The 18,204-nt window shown below is 40.8% G+C and overlaps 1 protein-coding gene and 1 long non-coding RNA gene across 5 annotated transcripts in view; one reads left to right on the top strand and one right to left on the bottom strand.

The window, feature by feature from the left end:
- The window catches only part of slc16a4 (solute carrier family 16 member 4), a 30,393-nt gene that overhangs the window by 5,178 nt on the left and 7,011 nt on the right, over positions 1 to 18,204 (top strand). For 2 of the 4 annotated variants that reach the window (XM_028584146.1, XM_028584147.1), the window contains exons 5-11: positions 6,740 to 6,872; positions 7,224 to 7,356; positions 7,614 to 7,757; positions 7,972 to 8,133; positions 8,281 to 8,934; positions 12,818 to 13,029; positions 16,763 to 16,856. In XM_028584146.1, coding sequence (XP_028439947.1) covers positions 6,756 to 6,872; positions 7,224 to 7,356; positions 7,614 to 7,757; positions 7,972 to 8,133; positions 8,281 to 8,934; positions 12,818 to 13,029; positions 16,763 to 16,856 — 1,516 coding nt within the window. In that variant the 5' untranslated portion in view covers positions 6,740 to 6,755. Of the gene's footprint in view, positions 1 to 4,872; positions 5,026 to 6,739; positions 6,873 to 7,223; positions 7,357 to 7,613; positions 7,758 to 7,971; positions 8,134 to 8,280; positions 8,935 to 12,817; positions 13,030 to 13,352; positions 13,525 to 16,762; positions 16,857 to 18,204 lie in introns of those variants that run through there. The other 2 variants (XM_028584148.1, XM_028584149.1) reach the window with 2 other exon arrangements.
- Positions 6,035 to 16,848, bottom strand: LOC114559474 (uncharacterized). Its single transcript, XR_003693099.1, has 4 exons — positions 16,716 to 16,848; positions 12,904 to 13,047; positions 7,508 to 7,556; positions 6,035 to 7,350 (listed from the first exon to the last, which is right to left on the bottom strand). It is a non-coding gene; the product is annotated as an uncharacterized LOC114559474 (long non-coding RNA).

Below are 18,204 nucleotides of genomic sequence, written 5' to 3' on the forward strand. Positions count from 1 at the left end.
TCTATTCTCCAAACTAGTGGACAGGATATAGTGACTACTATGAACACATAGTACCTACCAGCAACCACCCAAAATCACCACAGCAACCATATGTCTAAACTTAAAGGAACACGCCGACTTATTGGGAATTTAGCTTATTCACCGTAACCCCCGGAGTAAGACAAGTCGATACATACCCTTCTCATCTCCGTGCGTGCTGTAACGCTGTCTGACGGTTCCAGCATTAGCTTAGCCTAGCACAGATCCTGCAGGTAAATGGTTCCAACTAGCCTACTGCTCCGAATTGTGACAAAAGTGACAAAATAACGCCAACATGTTCCTATTTACATGTTGTGATTTGTATAGTCACAGCGTGTACAAAAAACAACGTAACATGAGACATAGCTGTCTTCTAACCGTAAACAAACCGGGAACTATATTCTCAGACAGGCTTGTTGCGAGCATATCACTCCGCCCAAGTACTATATTCTTCCGCCTGAGAATATAGTTCCTGGTTTGTTTACAGTTAGAAGACGGCTGTGTCTCATGTTACGTTGTTTTTTGTACACGCTGTGACTCTATAAATCACAACATATAAATAGGAACATGTTGGCGTTATTTTGTCACTTATTCGGAGCAGTAGGATTACTGGAACCATTCACCTGCATGTTCTGTGCTGGCTTGATGCCGCTGGAGCCCTCAGACAGCATTACAGCACGCACGGAGATGAGAAGGGTATGTATCGACTTGTCTAACTCTGGGGGTTACGGGGAATAAGCTAAATTCCCAATAAGTCGGCGGGTTCCTTTAACCTGCACATACCCCCCCGTAAGAAATTGTTGTGTTTTTTTTTTATAGCATTTTCACCTTTATTTAATTTACTTATTTAATCTAGATTGATTAATTTATTCGGTCTAGAGGCAGACAGGAAAGAAGGGGAGAAAGAGATTGTATAACATGCAACACGGGTCCCCGGACAGAATCAAGGCAAGGACATCACATCCATCAGGATACCCCATAAATTGTTGTTTTTATTCTTCAGTACGGACAGAAATAAGATTGGTCTTCTCATTTAACTCGCTACCAGAAAGTGAATAAAGCGTATTTCCCCAAAACAATTCTTAAGGCTTTTTTTTGTTAAAGGCTCCCTGTGGAGTTTTTGCCTCCTAGTAGAGAACTGTTAAGCTGCATGATGCACATGCACGCAGGTGATGCGATGCATACTGCCAATCCTTTTACACTATTCCATTAATCAACAGTTGACAGTAACATGCCAAGATATGCAGCAATGCGGCAGCAAGCTAGTAAACATAGATGTGAACAATGCAGTATTTAAAAAAATAAAATAAAACATTGCAAAAGTTTTACGAGGAAGGAAAACACCTAGAGCTCAAGGATGCGCTTTGGTAAGTAACACAGAATGTAAACATTACTCTTGTTTAAAAGAAACTCCACAGGGCCACTTTAAGACTTCTGTTTTCAGTTTGCTCAGTCCGGCCTTTATGCACAGACTGGGACTCGTAAATCAGGCTTCAGAAGGTGGAGATGAAAAGATCTGTTAGTGTCTCATTGGTTGTTCCCTCAGGAAATACTATTCAGATTTATAGCTCTATTAATGGTGTATAGGTCACACAGGGACAGATTTTGGAGAATGCTATTCACCAAGTAATCCTGCTAAAATCTAATATTAGACTAAAAGCTCAATGTGAAAGTTGGAGAGAGAATCTCGTGGTGGAAGTGTGCAGTAACAAACTCTACACTCCATTACAAAGCTCTGGTCTCCAATCCCCCATCGCTCAAACCCTCAGACCCCCGGCACATTCACAAACATGCTCTCAAGCACACTCTGAGGACTACTGTGTACAGATATGGTGGGGGGGAAATACTTTCCTCGCAATACACTGGCCCAATTCATTCTTCTTTTAATCCGCTCTCTGCCTAATGTGGTCTCTGCTTCTTATACATGTCTTAGTCGGACTGAGTGTTACAACCCCTCCCTTTTCTGCCTGCTGTTGGCTTTTCTGGCTTTCCTGGCTGAGCTGGTAGTATGGGAGGGGTCGTTAGTTAATTGGTCGACATCTGGGTAGGCCTCAACCAAGACTTTGTACAACTACGTTTACAAGCTGTCAATTTTCGGGTTATGGTTGGGTTAAGGTCACTATTCGGGTTTCTGAAACATTCAGAATAACCCGTTTACATGCGTGAGCAGAGAGAGTTACTCCTGTATGGAATTTGTAATCAATTGGCAATATCCCGATGTAAACAGCGACGCACGGTTAACGTCTGGACGTACGGACAACCTTAAGACGCAATAACTTTTCGGTCACCTTCTTATAAAGCTCACTATCTCGGTACTTTCTGCCATCAACAAAAGACATTATATTTATGGTTTTCACCACACTAATAAAGAAATTGGTTTCCTCCTCGCTCCAAAAGTGTGGTGCTGTGCTGCATCTCGCCATGTTTACCTCTACTTCTTGTTTACTTCCGGTATACTGCGCGCAGGTTTTCTGCATTGACATATATATAACTATATTATTATAGTATATAATTATTATTATAATGATGTTTTCTGGCGCATACAAGAAGTTCCTCTATTCAAAAGACCAAGATTCCTTGCGAATAGAACATGCGCAGAACACAAATCAATGTTCCTTTTGATAGGGATGTGCCGATACGCATTTACATGACCAAAATTTCAGGTTAGAAAAGGGGTAACCCAGGGATCATTTTTGGGTTTATAAAAACCGGAATATGAGCATATTCGTGTTTTTGCCGGTGTTTACATGGCCATGCGCGACCGGTTTATTGCTAATATTCCGGTTTTGAACGTTATTGTATGTTCTCTCTCTGACTTCTCCCTCTCCTAGGCTCCACATATTTTGGTTTGGGTTGGTTTGATCTCTTTTGTTACAGATGTAATTTATCCACACATCTTTCACACACACACACACACACACACACACACACACACACACACACACACACACACACACACACACACACACACACACAGACACACTACTGATAACATTGATTCCACACCTGTTTTGATTGTTTTGTTAATAGTAGTTTGTTTACTTTACAATAAACACTTTATTGGCATTTTAACCTGTTTGGTCTCCCCTCTTTGTCACATGCATTGAGCCGGTTTGTGACACCGAGTTAGTGATGCAAGCTACAAAACACAGGTTTACTACACCATATCTTTTCACTTTGTTCAAGGTCTCTTTTCTTTCCAGCATCTAAGGTGGCAAGAAATGTCCCACCTTGATTTCTTCAGTTTTTATTATGACTATGTTGCCTAGTCAATGGTCAATGTTGGATCTGGTGTACTTTATCACATTGTTTTATCCTACAGGTACAGCAGAATAATAATAAGAATGGTTATTCTTTCTTTCTGAACACTGCCTGTTCACTTTACTTGGCCCTTCTGGATTGCATGTGTATATTCAGCTCCAGACAACTGGTGACACCAGACAGTCTGTAACTGGGGTCTAGTGGCCTGGCATCCGAGCAAGATTTTGAACTTTCTCTGTTTCGACCTATAGCAAACAGACTGGACAAGTCTTTGTATTCTCACCAAGTATCTTCACAGCAGTGTGTATACTATGAAATCAGCCATGGTGCATCACTACTCACTTGCAATGTACATCACTCTGTGACCTTGTGATTCAGTGTAGGTGCTTTACTGGAAAACACAATGTTTATACAGTATACAGCTGAGTTTGCTTATTGCCCCAACATCGCTCTTGCATCCAGCTGTGTTCCACATAGAATTTGTTCTGTTTGTCCATGTTTGACGCCATTGTAGCTCATGCATTAATACAAGTCTCTTTTTAACAAGGCTCATTCAAAATATGCGGGTATGGGTCAAAGTCTTGGAAGTAGGATCCTTTGTAAACATGTTCCAAGAAAGGCTCAAAGTAATGCAAGGTGACACGTTGACAAGTCAAACTGCAGTACAGCTGGCTCTCAACACAGACATGGTCACTCCTCAATCACTTCACAACAACAGCATGGTTTATTTCACAAAGCTGCCGTCTAACAGCTTAAATCTTAACTCCATAAGTTACTCATACACTCATTCACTCAGTAATCCAGTATCACTCCGTCTGACCCCAAAACTGTCATGAGCCAGTTTTGACCACCCCTATTGTGTCTGCTCTGCTTGGCCTGCTTGTGTGTTCTCCTCCCCTTTCAAGTAGTGGTCTGAGTGCAGGTTGTTAGTGAGCTGGCTCATCTGGGCTGATGAGCTCGCAAGCCTACAAAGCTGGCCAGTTCAGCCTGCCTCACTCTCTTGCAGCCCTCTCAGTTCCCACATTGTCTCCTTTGGTTGCTTTGTGTTATTTTTTATTTTAGCATGCATTTACTGTTTTCCACTTGCACTCGCATACACTACTGATTGTTCATATCTCATTCATAGTTTTTGTCAATAACATTATTTAATAAACTGTCATTTTTTACCTCCACGGTTTTGTGTATTCTCACTCTTTTTTTCTGAACTGTGAGCCAGTTCATGACAAAATGAGTGCTTGTCCATTGATGTAATAAAAGGAATAATATTTGTGTAAACCTGTTCTAATTTGGCAATTTGATTGAACTTTTCATTCTGGTAAACTGAATTTGGGTGCCAAATTTAATTAGGCTTTTGTGGTCATTGTTTTGGGAAAATTATACATTGGTAGGTTATGACAGTATTTGTTAATTAATTTGGGGGTTGAGAGAGCTTTTGCCAGTTTTGACATCTCAGTGGTAGTCCAATTTGGTGGGTTCAAAATAGCATGGCCTGGTTGAGCCTTTTTTGGAGTCTCCCTGGTAGGTTTACCCATGGGTTCTATTCAGGGACTCTGTGGTGTCAACTTTGGCTTTGAAAGTGTCTATGGGATTTGGGAGTGGCTGCATAGCAGGTGCTTTCAAGTTTCACTGTTTTAAGATTAAATACCTCTAACTGCTATCTGCTGAACCCATAAGGTTGGGTTTAGATGGGTAGTTTTAGTACTTGTGTCCTGATTTTGGGGAGAGGAACCGTGTTTTGCTACTTTGGTAAAGTATCTTCAATTTCTGTTTTGTTAGACTTTTGATAGCTGTAATTTTGTAAAGGCAAGGTATTTTGAATGGCTGTTTTGTCTAGCTGCAGTCCACTTAGTTGGGACAGTTGAACACATGTACTAATTGTCTAACATTTAAAGTGTATTTGGGGTCACAAGAGTGAGCGGGGGGTCTTTATGGTACTTGCTGATGTTCTTACATGCCTTTTTGCTTGTTTTTGCTTCTCCTTCTGTTACATATGCTTTTCCTGTTTCAATCTCCCTCTTAATTTGCTCCTATAAGTGATGTTTGACAATAATCTGTTATCATCATTTCATGGTACAGAATGATCCTGTAAGGGTAACGGACAGTAGACTGTAATGCTGTATAAACATGTTAAGTCAGTACAGCTAAACATGGTTACTTTTTCTTTTGCTCTTATTATCTGAGCAGTGTTTACATTAAGTGTAAATATACAATCATGTGTATATTGAAGATTCTTGTCAGCACGTATAGCAGTATGTCCTCGGCATGATGGGCTAAAGTTTGCTTCGATGGTGTTGATGTTTTCAACTTTGTAATATTTTGTGAACCAAAAAACCCTGAAGCCTGTTCCTGGAGCAGTTATACCAAGTTATCTGGATAACTTTGCAGAGTAAAATCTAGAAACCCTTTCACCTGCTTCTAGGAATTGAATTTTTAAACAACTTGAAACCACACAGTTGCTATTTTATTCAGATTTAGGATTTAATTATTTGGATACAATGACTTCCTTTTATCCCATGCCGTCACAGCTGCACTTTCCCTGTCTTTTATAAAGTCAGGTTATAGTAGAGAATAACCAGGTTATATAAGAGCAAGTAAACACACTGATGAAACACATAATGCAGTTTGACATTTGGACTGTGTCATGAACTGGCTCACAATTCAGACAAAAAGAGGGAGAACACACAAAAGACAGGAGGTCAAAACTATTTATTAAATGTTGTTTGCAAACCAAATTAATGTGATGTGAACTATTAAAAGTAAAATTAACTGGGAGTGCATGTAACTGGGAGTAAAATCTGTGGCTCATGCAAGTGCCATGTTAAATTGAAAACAGTCTATGCTAAAAGAGAAGATAACACAAAGAAACCAAACCAGGAGACCATGTGGGAGCTGAGAGGGCTGCAAGAGAGTGAGGCAGGCTGAACTGGCCAGCTTTGTAGGCTTGCAAGCTCATCAGCCCAGGTGAGCCAGCTCACTAACAACCTGCACTCAGACCACTTGTACTCCGTAAATGGAATAACAAAAAACAAAGATGACCCATAAACAAATTACCTCTGAGTCAAGTACAATAAATACACTGAATACATTTAACCCTTTCATGCATGAATTGATAAATCACAAAGTAAAATGTTTTAAGTTTGTTTATACTATTAAACAAGTGAAAAATCATGCTAATAAAAAACATTTGTTTTTACAGCATTTCCTAAGAGCAAATGGTATGAATACACATAGGAACATTAAATAACAGAAAATCACCCTTTTATACCATTGATGCATGTTGTGTGATATGACCTAGGGTTTTATATAGAAAATAATCAAGCTTTTCTTTTTTTGAGAAAGACCCTGCTTGCTACATGCTACATACCGTTATGCTAGAATATGGCCTGTGATGTGTTGAATGCTTCTGATTAGGCAGCCTATGATATATTGAAGTTATTGATGCTTTTTTTTCTTCTCCTAGTGAAACCAAGTCCGCCATGAACCTGTTCAGGAAGGATGCCATGACCACTAAGAAGGAGAAGGAAAAAGAGATCCAGTATGAGGACCCTCCAGATGGAGGTTGGGGCTGGATGGTGGTGCTGCATTGCTTTCTGGTATGTCCACCTCAGTTATGATCCCTCATCTCTCAAACATGGAAATATTTATCCCAGCACAATGGTTCTTCAACTACTAGTTTTCCTAAACTGTGATCAATTCCAGGTGTAATGTGTGGCAATGATGTAGTTTTCTGGTCCTTTTTAACAAGTTCCAATAGGATGGTGGAAGCGAAAAAGCCTACATTTTAACCAGCTATTTAAAAATACTTCTCACTGCATAATTGTTAATTTTAATATTTCCACATTTTCTTTTTCTAAGTGTCCATATGTGTGTTTCACAGAGCACAGCCTGTAACAAGCACTTAACATGTATTAAGCGTAAAAAAATGTGTGTGTGCGTGCCCGCAGGTAAACGTCCTAGTGATGGGAACACTGAAGAGTTTTGGGATCTTCTTTGTGGCATTCCAAGATGAGTTTGGAGGCTCGTCAGAGAGCATCAGCTGGATCGGTTCCATCATGTCGAGTCTGCGTCTGTCTGGAGGTTAGTATCAGAAATAAGCCAACTCTTTATACATCCCTTACACACTCAACAACTTGCCATTGAGATAAAGATAATGATATTTTTTTTATACAATCGTGTCCTCTCTGTCCATGTCCCCAATTAATTTAAAAGAAGAGAGCAAAGCTTTTACCATTTGAAGCCACTTTTCCACTTCATGTTTACACTTAGATCTTGAACACCTGAAAATGAAAAAAAGATTCAATGTATTCGTGCTTCCCATACTGTATCCTCTGTAGCGCCCCTTGCCTCTGTGGCCTGTGCCAAGCTTGGAACCAGAGTGACCTCCATTGCCGGGGCAGTGCTGGTTAGTGGAGGATTCATCATTAGTATTTTTGCAAACAGCGTGGTGTTCCTCTACATCAGCATGGGAGTGATAGTTGGTGAGTAGAATTTCATGGTGCGCCAAAATGCCTCAATGATATCAAAACCTGCTGTTTCCCTAATGACTATGAAACCGCAAGCTAAACCAAAGTCATCCTCAGCATGACAACATCTCTTCCTATCTATCTATCTACATACATTTTTTTTCACATATCTGCCCACATTTCTGTGAAATACACTGTCTGATATTGATAACATCTTTAATCCTTTTAGGAATTGGTTTTGCACTACTTTACCAAGCCTTCTCAGTGGTCACAGCGCTGTACTTCCGAAGGAGGTTAGCGACAGCATATGCGATTGGGCGTTCTGGCATGGGTTTGACCTTTGCCCTTGCTCCGTTTACTCAGCTGCTCCTGGACAAGTATGCTTGGCAAGGTATGCAGCACAAATTTGTTAATAATTGGTGCACACTCTATAATGTATGTAAGTATGTTTTCAGGTGTATTTCCTTTTTTGGGTAAGAAGAAATACAGCATATACAATGTGACATATTGGATCCTGAGCTCTCTTTCTCCCCCACAGGAGCAATGCTAATTCTTGGCGGTCTAATGCTGAATCTGGTGGCGACTGGGATGCTTCTGCGACCCATCAACGTGAAGTCTCCCGTGTCAAACCCTACCTCTCCTCCCATTCAAAAGAGCCCTGCTGTTTCCCTCAAGAGCTCCTCAGAGAAGGAATGCACTAAGAGCTGCTTGAATGGCTCCTCTCACTTATCCAATGGCATCTCCAAAGCAGACTCATTTCCATCCCCTCCTCCTGCCCCTCATGGGGATACTGAGAACCTGGGGGGCCAATGTACTCAGGGACTCCAGGACCAGTCAGTGAACCCTGAATTGACCAGGCTGGTCCTTAATGGTGTGAATGGCCATGAGCCCCACCATGACTTCGGTCAGTGTAAACCCACAACTCCAGATAGCTCAGCGGAGCTCAATGGCAGCATGAATGGGTCCACCATTGTTGGATTTCCCTCACATGCCAGCACGCCGAGTGAGGTGACCGTCATAAAAGCCAAAGTACTGGATTTCTCTCTGCTAAAGGACCCATTCTTTTGTATCTATACTTGGTCCTTAGTCTTCAGCCAGTTGGCCTACTTCATCCCCTATTTCCATCTGTCTGCCCGAGCCAGAACCCTGGGCATCAATGCCATGGATGCTTCCTTCATCATCTCTGTGGCAGGTGAGGCACACATTGGTCAACATTTTTTCCTATGTTTTTGTGATTCACCATTAAGGAATAGTTTGACATTTTTGGAAATACAGTTTCAGCTTGTGGAAACAAGCATTTCCCAAAATGTGTAGGTATATAGCAGGAATTACAAGGTATACTGTAATTCATATACATATACATTGTAGAAAAAACACTTCTCTCTTAAGTCTCTCTTGAGAATGAGACCCTGTGTCTCAATGAGATTACCTGTATAAATGAAGGTTAACTAAAGAAAATTGCTTGAAAGTAGAAACTGGTGGATTTAATCAGTGAAACTGTTTTCATTACAAAAGTTGTTGCACAAATTTCCATCTTCTAGATTAGACACCAGTCTACATTTGAAATGTGGATGAAGTGGACACTGGATTGCTGCTGTTTGTCTTTGACTGGGATTTCAAAGTGACTATAGAGAAGGAGGTCCAGGTTTCTTTAAGAATGGGTTTAAGAAGCAATGCAAAAAAAGTCCTCAGTCAACTTCTAGGCATTCATTATTTGTGAGCTGCTCAGACTCTGCAGTCTTATGTAATGAATGTGCTTACATAAAAGCTGAACTTTGGCCCACTGGCAAGGGTGGGTGGGTTCAGCATTCTGCTGAATTCTGCTGAACCCACCCCTCTCAAATGGAGGCCACTCCATATGAACAGAAAACAGCATTAACATTTTGGCCACCAACCACATGTGCATATAATTCTATAAGAGTGCTTGGTCAGGCTTTGTGAATAATTGAAATGCACCAGATGGGGTGGTGCATTTATGAATCACCTGCTTCTGTTTTGTAATCTACCTTTGTAATATTACCTTTGATGAAATGTGTCTTTTAGATAAGAAAAATCACTTATTTTAGGATGTGATCATGGGAGCAACATTTTTATCACATCTCTTCAGTGTGAAATGAAATCTTGAATTATACATCAATGCTTTGGCTTTTGAGGGAATGCTTCTCGATTGCCTAAAGGACTGTTTCGGTGTACTGGAAGAAAAAAAAAGTAATGTATGGTAAGTAGACGGCCTGTGAATATATAGTCTTTCCTTTGTCAGCTTTGGTGTGCAACAGCAGCTGGATACCACCACTGCTGAAGAAAATGGGAAAAATTGAAAACACTATGGCCTGCACAAGAAACACATCTGGAACGAAAAAACATTTATGGATTGATCCAAAACTAGGATTGAGGTTAAATAACACAGCAATATAAAATTACACAGGATACAGTTAAATTAACTGACGACTATTCTTTTTTGGCTCTTAAACCAAATCTCTACATTGTTTCTATGCAGTTGTAACAAAATCCAAGGAGATAGATGTCTGAATTTTATCTGTATGTCTGTAGGGTTACTTTTAAGCTTCACGCCAGCGATCAGTGCCAGGGAGCAGCAAGACTGACAGATTCTTTTGACTCGGACACGTTTGTCCTGTCACATTCTCTGGTCATCTGCACTGTGCACCCACACCACAAAGCCAATATCCCAGTGTCCCGCTGTCCCTCTTTCCCCAACCCAGCGCTTGTCATAGAGGCCTATTGGCTTGGCTGAGGGAGGGAGGCCACTATCGTCCGGGTCAGTCTGTTCGGCAACCCTCAGCCACCAACATTGGAGCTAACTGGAGTCGCTAAGCAACAGCTAACTGAGTAAAGTTGTTGGCGGGGTGACAAGAGGGGCTCCAAATTTTGTTCAAGTCCAGTTCTAAAGTGGCTGATACTTTGCAGAGTTGCACTGAGGCAGCAATACATACAAAGGAGTAGGCAAGACAAGCCAACTGCCATGTCAGAGAAGCTGGGAAAACCAACATGCTTTTTATAAACCTTTGCTTTAATGTAGTGACAAAATGTCCCTCTTTGAAGCAAAGGGAATGGCACCTCTGCATGCCTAGCAACCCACCCAATGGTCTGTTAATGCCCAAAGGCATGCGCATACTGTACACCTTCTATACCAGTCAGCACTACGGAACTAATAATGTCCCAATGTTGGCTTAAGGTGCTACTTGGAGAGGCCAAATTTAAACTCCAGTGTACTGAGTTTGAACAGGAACAGCTGCAGGCCTGAACCAACCTGCTGAGGCTAAAACACACAAACAAACTCACAACTCATCTGCATGCAAGCAGGCGACACCCCAGGGCACTGTCTTGGGTCGCTAGAGGAGGACACATAAACACAGCACAGCTGCCCCATGTCATCTTTCTAACCTCGCAGGACAGAAACGCTCTAGAGTCTGGTTATGTAAGGAAAGCAGAGGTCTTTGCTGACGAGGCATTTCATTGTTTATTCATGTGAAATTCATTAAAAACCTTTAAGTAAAGATGTAGATGATCACCCTTAAGTATCCACATGTTGATTTGTGTAGATTAATGTAACCGTGTTCACAATAATGATAAATCTGCAGCCACTGGGTTGAACTCAGTGGCTGCAGCCTGTGCAGTTGTGGTGCAGAGGCTGAGCAAAGGATGGGTAACTCTGATCTGCATAGAACCAGTTTGTTTCATTGATCAATGGCTCAGCTCTACCTGCTTGTAGCTATTCCTGCAGCGGTCAATACACCACTGCAGTTTCCGCACCGCCTATCACATTCCAGTTGACCTCAGCAAAGAACAGCACAGATCTGCCCAGTCATCATATCCAACTGGAGCAAACAATCAATCACATGGAATGGAGTGCAAAATGAGTAGTTTGCCTGGGTGTTGTTTGTGTAATACAGATGTTAACAGATAGGATTTGTTGCCACCCACTGGAAATATTCACGAGGACAGGAACAAATGGGACTTAAAATAGACTTGTCTAGACATCACGCTTGTTATTAATGCAGACCTGTGTAGTTTTGCTGCAGAGCGGCATTCTTCCCTCACATTTTGTATTTGCCCCACCCTAGCTTACACACGCATTCATGCATGCACCCATGCAGGCATGCACCCATGCACACACACACTCATGCACGCACGCACGCACGTATAGATGCGCACTTGCACCCCTTCCTTTTTTTTCAACAAGCATATAATTACTGCATAAGATTTTAGGTAACACTCACAAGTCCCTGCATGTAACTGGGAGAATGCCTTCATAGTTACGCTAGCTGCCCTCAAACTACAATTTGCAGTGCCGTGGCTGACTTTGACATTTAACTCTTTGTGCGTAAGCATCAGTTCAAAATGCTGTCGACCTCTGACCACTGTGGTCTACTGTGGCAGCGTTTGTCCCACCAGGATCTCAACACCAAAAGACAAATGTATTTACTGTTTTATGACATCAAGACTCAGGGTCTATAGCCACAGTAATGGCTCTGTGAGGCTGTTCTTAGGCACAACGGTGTTTTGAGCTAAATGCTTACATACCCAAAATGACAATGTTATAATTCATCCTGAGGGAGACATGAATGTGTGTACCAGATTTCATGGTAGTCCATTCAATAGTTGTCAAGATATATCACTAAAAAACAAACCTCATGGTGGTCCGAGAGGAAAATGTTAAATGTGAAGCTTCTTGATTATTGAAGACATTTTTATCTGAAGGTGAAGAAAGCAGCGATGCTCATGTTTTTTGAATTCCATCAAAAACTCCATTACCAAAGAGCAGCTTCCTGTTACCTTAATATTTTATTGAATGCATTCCCCAGTTGGCCTCTTTTCTGTTGCTCCTTCCTTAAAGAAACAGTAAGGGACATCTTACTTTATTTTATTTAAGGAGTTCTGGGTAGATACATTTTAAAATAAAGACAATTAAAGCCTAACAAAAAAACTGAATGTTTTTGTACTGAAATCTCCTTTTCACACCTTATTTCTCACCCTTTGGTCTCACCTTCAAGACTTCTTCATCTTACAGTTTCACTTTGCCATTCATAAGCCTTGCCTATTCTTCTCCATTGCAGGTATCACAGAGACCATCGCCCAGCTGGCCTCGGGCTGGGTGACAGACAGGAACCTGTTCCATAAATACCACTACCACAAGGCCTACCTGATACTCTGTGGCCTGGTCAACCTGCTCTCCCCGATGGCAACCTCCTACATCCTGCTGATGGTTTACGCTGTCTTCTTTGCCATCTTCTGTGGTGGATACATGGCTCTGCTGCTGCCCGTTCTAGTAAGAAGACCAGCCTATCTGAACATATGCATAAGAACAAATTAAAATTACTAAGCCATGTAATATGTTACCATGTTCAACATCTTAGTTTAGCATGTTAGCATGATAACGTTTGCTGTTTAGCGTTAAACACAAAGTATAGTTGAGGCTGATGGGAATAGTTTGGGAGGTATTTGGTCATAAACCAAAGTAATTGGATGAATGGAAATGTTTATCTACCAAGTGGTTGTTGAGATATTTTATTGAATAAGTAGTCAGCATTGCCAGACCTATCTCCACAGCGCTGTAGAGTAAGGTCTGGCTCCTCTGCACATACATTCCAGGTTAGGCTTCAACAGAGCAGGATGTGGAGCAACAGTTTTTCTGACCGCTGATTGTAGATCGTGGATTTCAGCACACAGACAGTTTTTGGATATTCCAGCACTGTATATGGATACCCTTTTTGTTTATCTTCTTTTTTTATCACATCCCTAGAATAAACCGTTTTTTACTTTCTACGTGCCTCGTTCTTTGGATAGCCTTGCATGTTGAAGTTGGACATGGTGATCTACATGAGTCAGAACCCTTTACATCCTGCAATCAGTGGTGAGGAAGGTTTTTAACAAGTTGCCACTACAGTCTATATATATTAGCTGGATACATGGTTAAATGTTACCAGTGTATCGCTCTGTGTGTACTTTATCCACAGCAAATCCCCGGCAATCGGTCCCACAACATCTCAGTTAAATATTAAATGCCATAAACATATTCTTTGTACATTAAATCTTTACAATCATTCTTCAATAGAACCAAGAAGGCCTGCCTTGTTGCACGATCCACATTTTCTTAAAAAATTCCCATTTTCAACTTGTAGCTTGCTAGCTCGAAGTTTGTTGTTGTTTCCCGAAGAGAATGGAGTTAGACAACGGCAACACACATGTTCCGGCGATTATCCTGCAAATAAAAAATATATAAATAAAATAAAATATAATTTGTTGATCCTGACTACTGAATAAGTGAAAACTTTAACCTGCTGTTGGCACTAGAGAAAAATTTAGGGGATCGCCAAAGTCAGTGCAATTCATCCTTTTGGGACCATATACTTACAGTAGTATAAAGTTTGGACACTGTATATGGTCCCATGAGGAAGAATTGCACAGTATGTACAAAATTACGAGTGTGGACCAAAGGGGTCGACAGACACAACACCTTATATATATATATATATATATATATATAGAGAGAGAGAGAGAGAGAGAGAGAGAGAGAGAGAAAAGAAACTGAACACGGCCCGAGCCTGACAGGCATTAAGATATTTATGTCCGAGCCCGACACAGTTAAAATCTTGTTTTTTTTCTCATACTAATGACACATAGGTTTGTTTGTGTGGAAAGCCCGCTTTTATTAAGCAACTGTAGGAAGGTATTCAGAAATGTCAACAGATGAGCATCAGCGCACATGGGGCAACAAGCGCACGTTAACACAGGCGCACCTACATATTAAGCTTTTTTAAATTTAAAATGTTCAATGCCTTATTGCACTGATGTGACTGAGCCCAACCCGAACCCGAACATCATTTCTAAATATCTGTCCGAACCCGGGTCCCGACAGGCTCGGTTCGGGTATCCATCCTCTAATATAAATATGTATATATACCTTGTAGCATAAATGGAGCAGTTATTTAAAGGAAACCCCACTAACAATCAACCACAGCTTATAAACTCAACACAACTAAACTCAAATAGCTCAGAACTATCTATTTTCCCTAGAATTAGTGCCGTAGTACAGTACAGTAATTATTAGGAAATTGCAGACACATAAAATAAACTGTTACCTAACTTTCATTCAATTTCAAAGGTCTAATAAATATCTCAAATAGGCACTTGGTATAAAATTGTTTTCCAGAAAAAAATACAATCGTGGCATCTTTATCATATTACTTGGCATTGCAGGTCAGAGAGTAAAAGTCATTCTGAACAAATTTCAATTCTGATTAGTGAAGGCAGATAAATGTAGCAGAATCTGGGATACGTGTATAGTAGAGTGCCAAGGTGTGCTCCAAATATCATTTTACTTTTTTACACCAGCGTCAGTGTCACTATACTATCAGTTTGTAGTCCATTTACCAAGCAAGACCCCTCCGGTAATCAGACTCTCCAATCTGTTGAGTTCACAATAAGTGTATTTGTGTGTGGGGACCTTTGTACCATGAGAACGTGGCTTCATTACATCATTGTGTCACGCACTGAAAGGGGAAAAGTATCCTTTTAGCAGACCGTTGGAGATGTTTCCTAACTGCCTTTATGGGTGGAATAACATATTAAGTATCCAATATCGTTATGTCATGCCACACCTGAGAGCAAATACGTGGACGAATGTGGTGTGATTTTATTTAAGTGGTATAAAAGAGCATGACATGCCTTGGGCCTAAAGTGTGATCAGTTATTTTCTGAGTGGAAGAACCAGTCAAACCAGTTATCGTTTTCAATTAGATTAAAGCTTGTCTCTGCCTGCTTGTTACCAGCATGTTTAAGTAGATGTAAACACTTGAGTTTCACATTCAGTGGTACATCTCCTTAAACATGGTAACTCACCTAGTTTGACTTAAGGGCTGTTGTGATGACAGGTATGTCCATTAAACGTATAATCTATAATTCAAATGTAAACAAAAGTATCACCCCACCTCCAACATTCAAAACACATGCCTGGAACCTGCTGCCACTCCTAAACTGATTGGCAGGTCTTTAAGCACTGAGGCTAGCGGTAGACAACTAAATCTGAGCAGCAAAAGGTTTTTGACATCGGTAATGTTTGAAAAGCAATTAAATATACCTATAGTTGCAGTTAATACACAATGCTGCTTATGTATCAGTAAAAAACTAATCTTCAACTGTGAATTTAGCTCAAAGTTGTATGATTAAGCAAATTAAAGATTGGGCCAATCAATAATATAAACAAGTATTTTTTTTTAACCTGATAATATCAACACATACAGTATTCAAGTGTATGTTGAGATTAATTGAACTTTGATTTGAGGTTTCATATGCTATGGGTTTTTTTTTAATTCAGGTTTTTTATTGGCTACCATGGCATTTTCAGACGGAGAATTACAAGTACTGTCATATCATGCAACCCTACAACCCTATCATGTTCAGGGTTAGCGTTAGCTTCTCCAATTAAAAAAAAAAAAAAAAATAAAAATCTAAGTTACACTATACACTAATCACTGACTTTGAAGAGTAGGGGATATGGGTAGGTCTTTGCTTCACTGTCAAGCTGCTGCCATGTCAGGTGCCAGAACGAGAAGCTACTAAATGCTGTGGCTTTGTGCATGTTTGACAATTCATTACAAGTCAAGTGTACACTCCCCATTTCCCAAAGCATACAATACTTTTTAGTTTTTTAAGGAGTTTGTCCGACTCTATAGGCAGGTATTTGTTTTTTCATGCAGCAGATATTTTTAACTTTTTTGACAGGTAATCCATCATTACCTGTCATGTTGAACTTGCTGAACTGTTGCAGGTTTTTTTACACCATACCAATAGCCACCTGGAAGCTTTATTCAGCCATTTAAGATTGTTATACGCTTTGGAAAATGTTTCTTATAATATGGTAGTAATGTGAAGTATATGTGATTTGCACAGTACTGAAATGCATGCAAAACACTTATCTTTCAATTTTGAAATGCAAATAAGAAAGAATATTACCCAGTGTGTGAAGATCTTAAGGTTTAATGTGATGTTCTGCTCTGCAGGTAGATCTCGTGGGGTCGGAGAAACTTAACAACTCCATGGGCTTCTCCATGTTCTTTGTTGGCCTGGGTTGCCTCACAGGACCTCCTTTGGCTGGTGAGTGGATCACATCATGGAAAACCTTTTAGTCAGATGTGCTAACCCACTTTTCCACATGCACACAATAACAATCACATACATATGCACTGCATATGCGTACATTATGGGATTTTAGCCATTATGTCACTGTTCTAAAGTGATTTGTAACACAGCACAGAAGGCAAGGTGAGGTGTGTATCCCTGTCCCTGTGTGTGTGTGTGTGTGTGTGTGTGTGTGTGTGTGGGGGGGGGGGGGGGACACATAGTTTCATGGGGCCCTGAATTCCTTGCAGTGCCTCCAAGTGTTCGTGTGTGTGTGTATGTGTATGTGTGTGCAGTCAGTCAATATGGAGTGTGAAAACTGAAACACAGGAGAAAAACACCTATAGATAGGGCAGCCGTCAATGCAAACTGGGACTTTGGGGTTGCTTTGACAAAAATGCATGCAGGGGTTACTGGGTCAATTTCATCTTGCCTAGAAGCAAGTCAAGTAGAATAACAGTGCTGAGTCCTTGGCTGGGTTTGGGTCACTTTGTTTAAGTGATGGCAGAATGCCTTTGTTAGTCTAGTAAAGAGCTGTTTGTAATCTGGAATCAGTTTTTTGTTACAGTGTTTCTGTTACTTTAGGTTGTGGCAGATCCATTCTAATGAACCAAGCCAAAAAGAAAAACCAAAACCATCAGTCATCTGCAAAATACATGAACTGGAGTCTGAATCAAAGCTGTTTTCATCTTCAATATAGAACAGTGACACTTGCAAGAACTTGAACATCATGTCTCATCATGATTTCTTCCGTGAATGTGTTTCTAGGAAAAATAACTCTTTGTGCCCCTATTTGGCCCCAGTTAAACTAAGGGGGGTTTCCTTGAACCTATTGAAATGGTCCTGCCCACCGTATTGGGCAATCCCTTCAGGGGAGCTTATGGATTTCGGGGTTGAAATGTGACTAATGGCCCCCTTTAGGGTGGTACGGAAATAGCATGTGGCTCTGTTTACCAGCTCTTCTGGATGGCCAACTGTCTGTTAAATGTTGCAGCAGCAGCTTCAATATGGCCTTCTCTGCTTTATGGGGCCACTTAGGGGCGGAGCTGCACCAAAAAATCTACCATGAATTTTCGTAGACCGCCGGCCCTTGGAACTGACTACCAAGAACTTATGCCACAGCCGGCCAAATTGAGAAAAGGAAAGCCACTTACCTACCTTACAGGTTCCAGAAAAGCGAGTGGAGGGTCAGAGTTTTACACTGATAGGTGTAACGTAGCTGTAACCCAAGGTGTACTTCTAGCTTTGGTTGCTCAAGACAGTAGGCTACACACAGCTATGGATTCGACCAAAACAAACAACCTAAGTTGTTTTACCTGCTAGT

This window comes from Perca flavescens, chromosome 7 (genome assembly GCF_004354835.1).
Source record: "Perca flavescens isolate YP-PL-M2 chromosome 7, PFLA_1.0, whole genome shotgun sequence".
Lineage (NCBI taxonomy): Eukaryota > Metazoa > Chordata > Actinopteri > Perciformes > Percidae > Perca > Perca flavescens.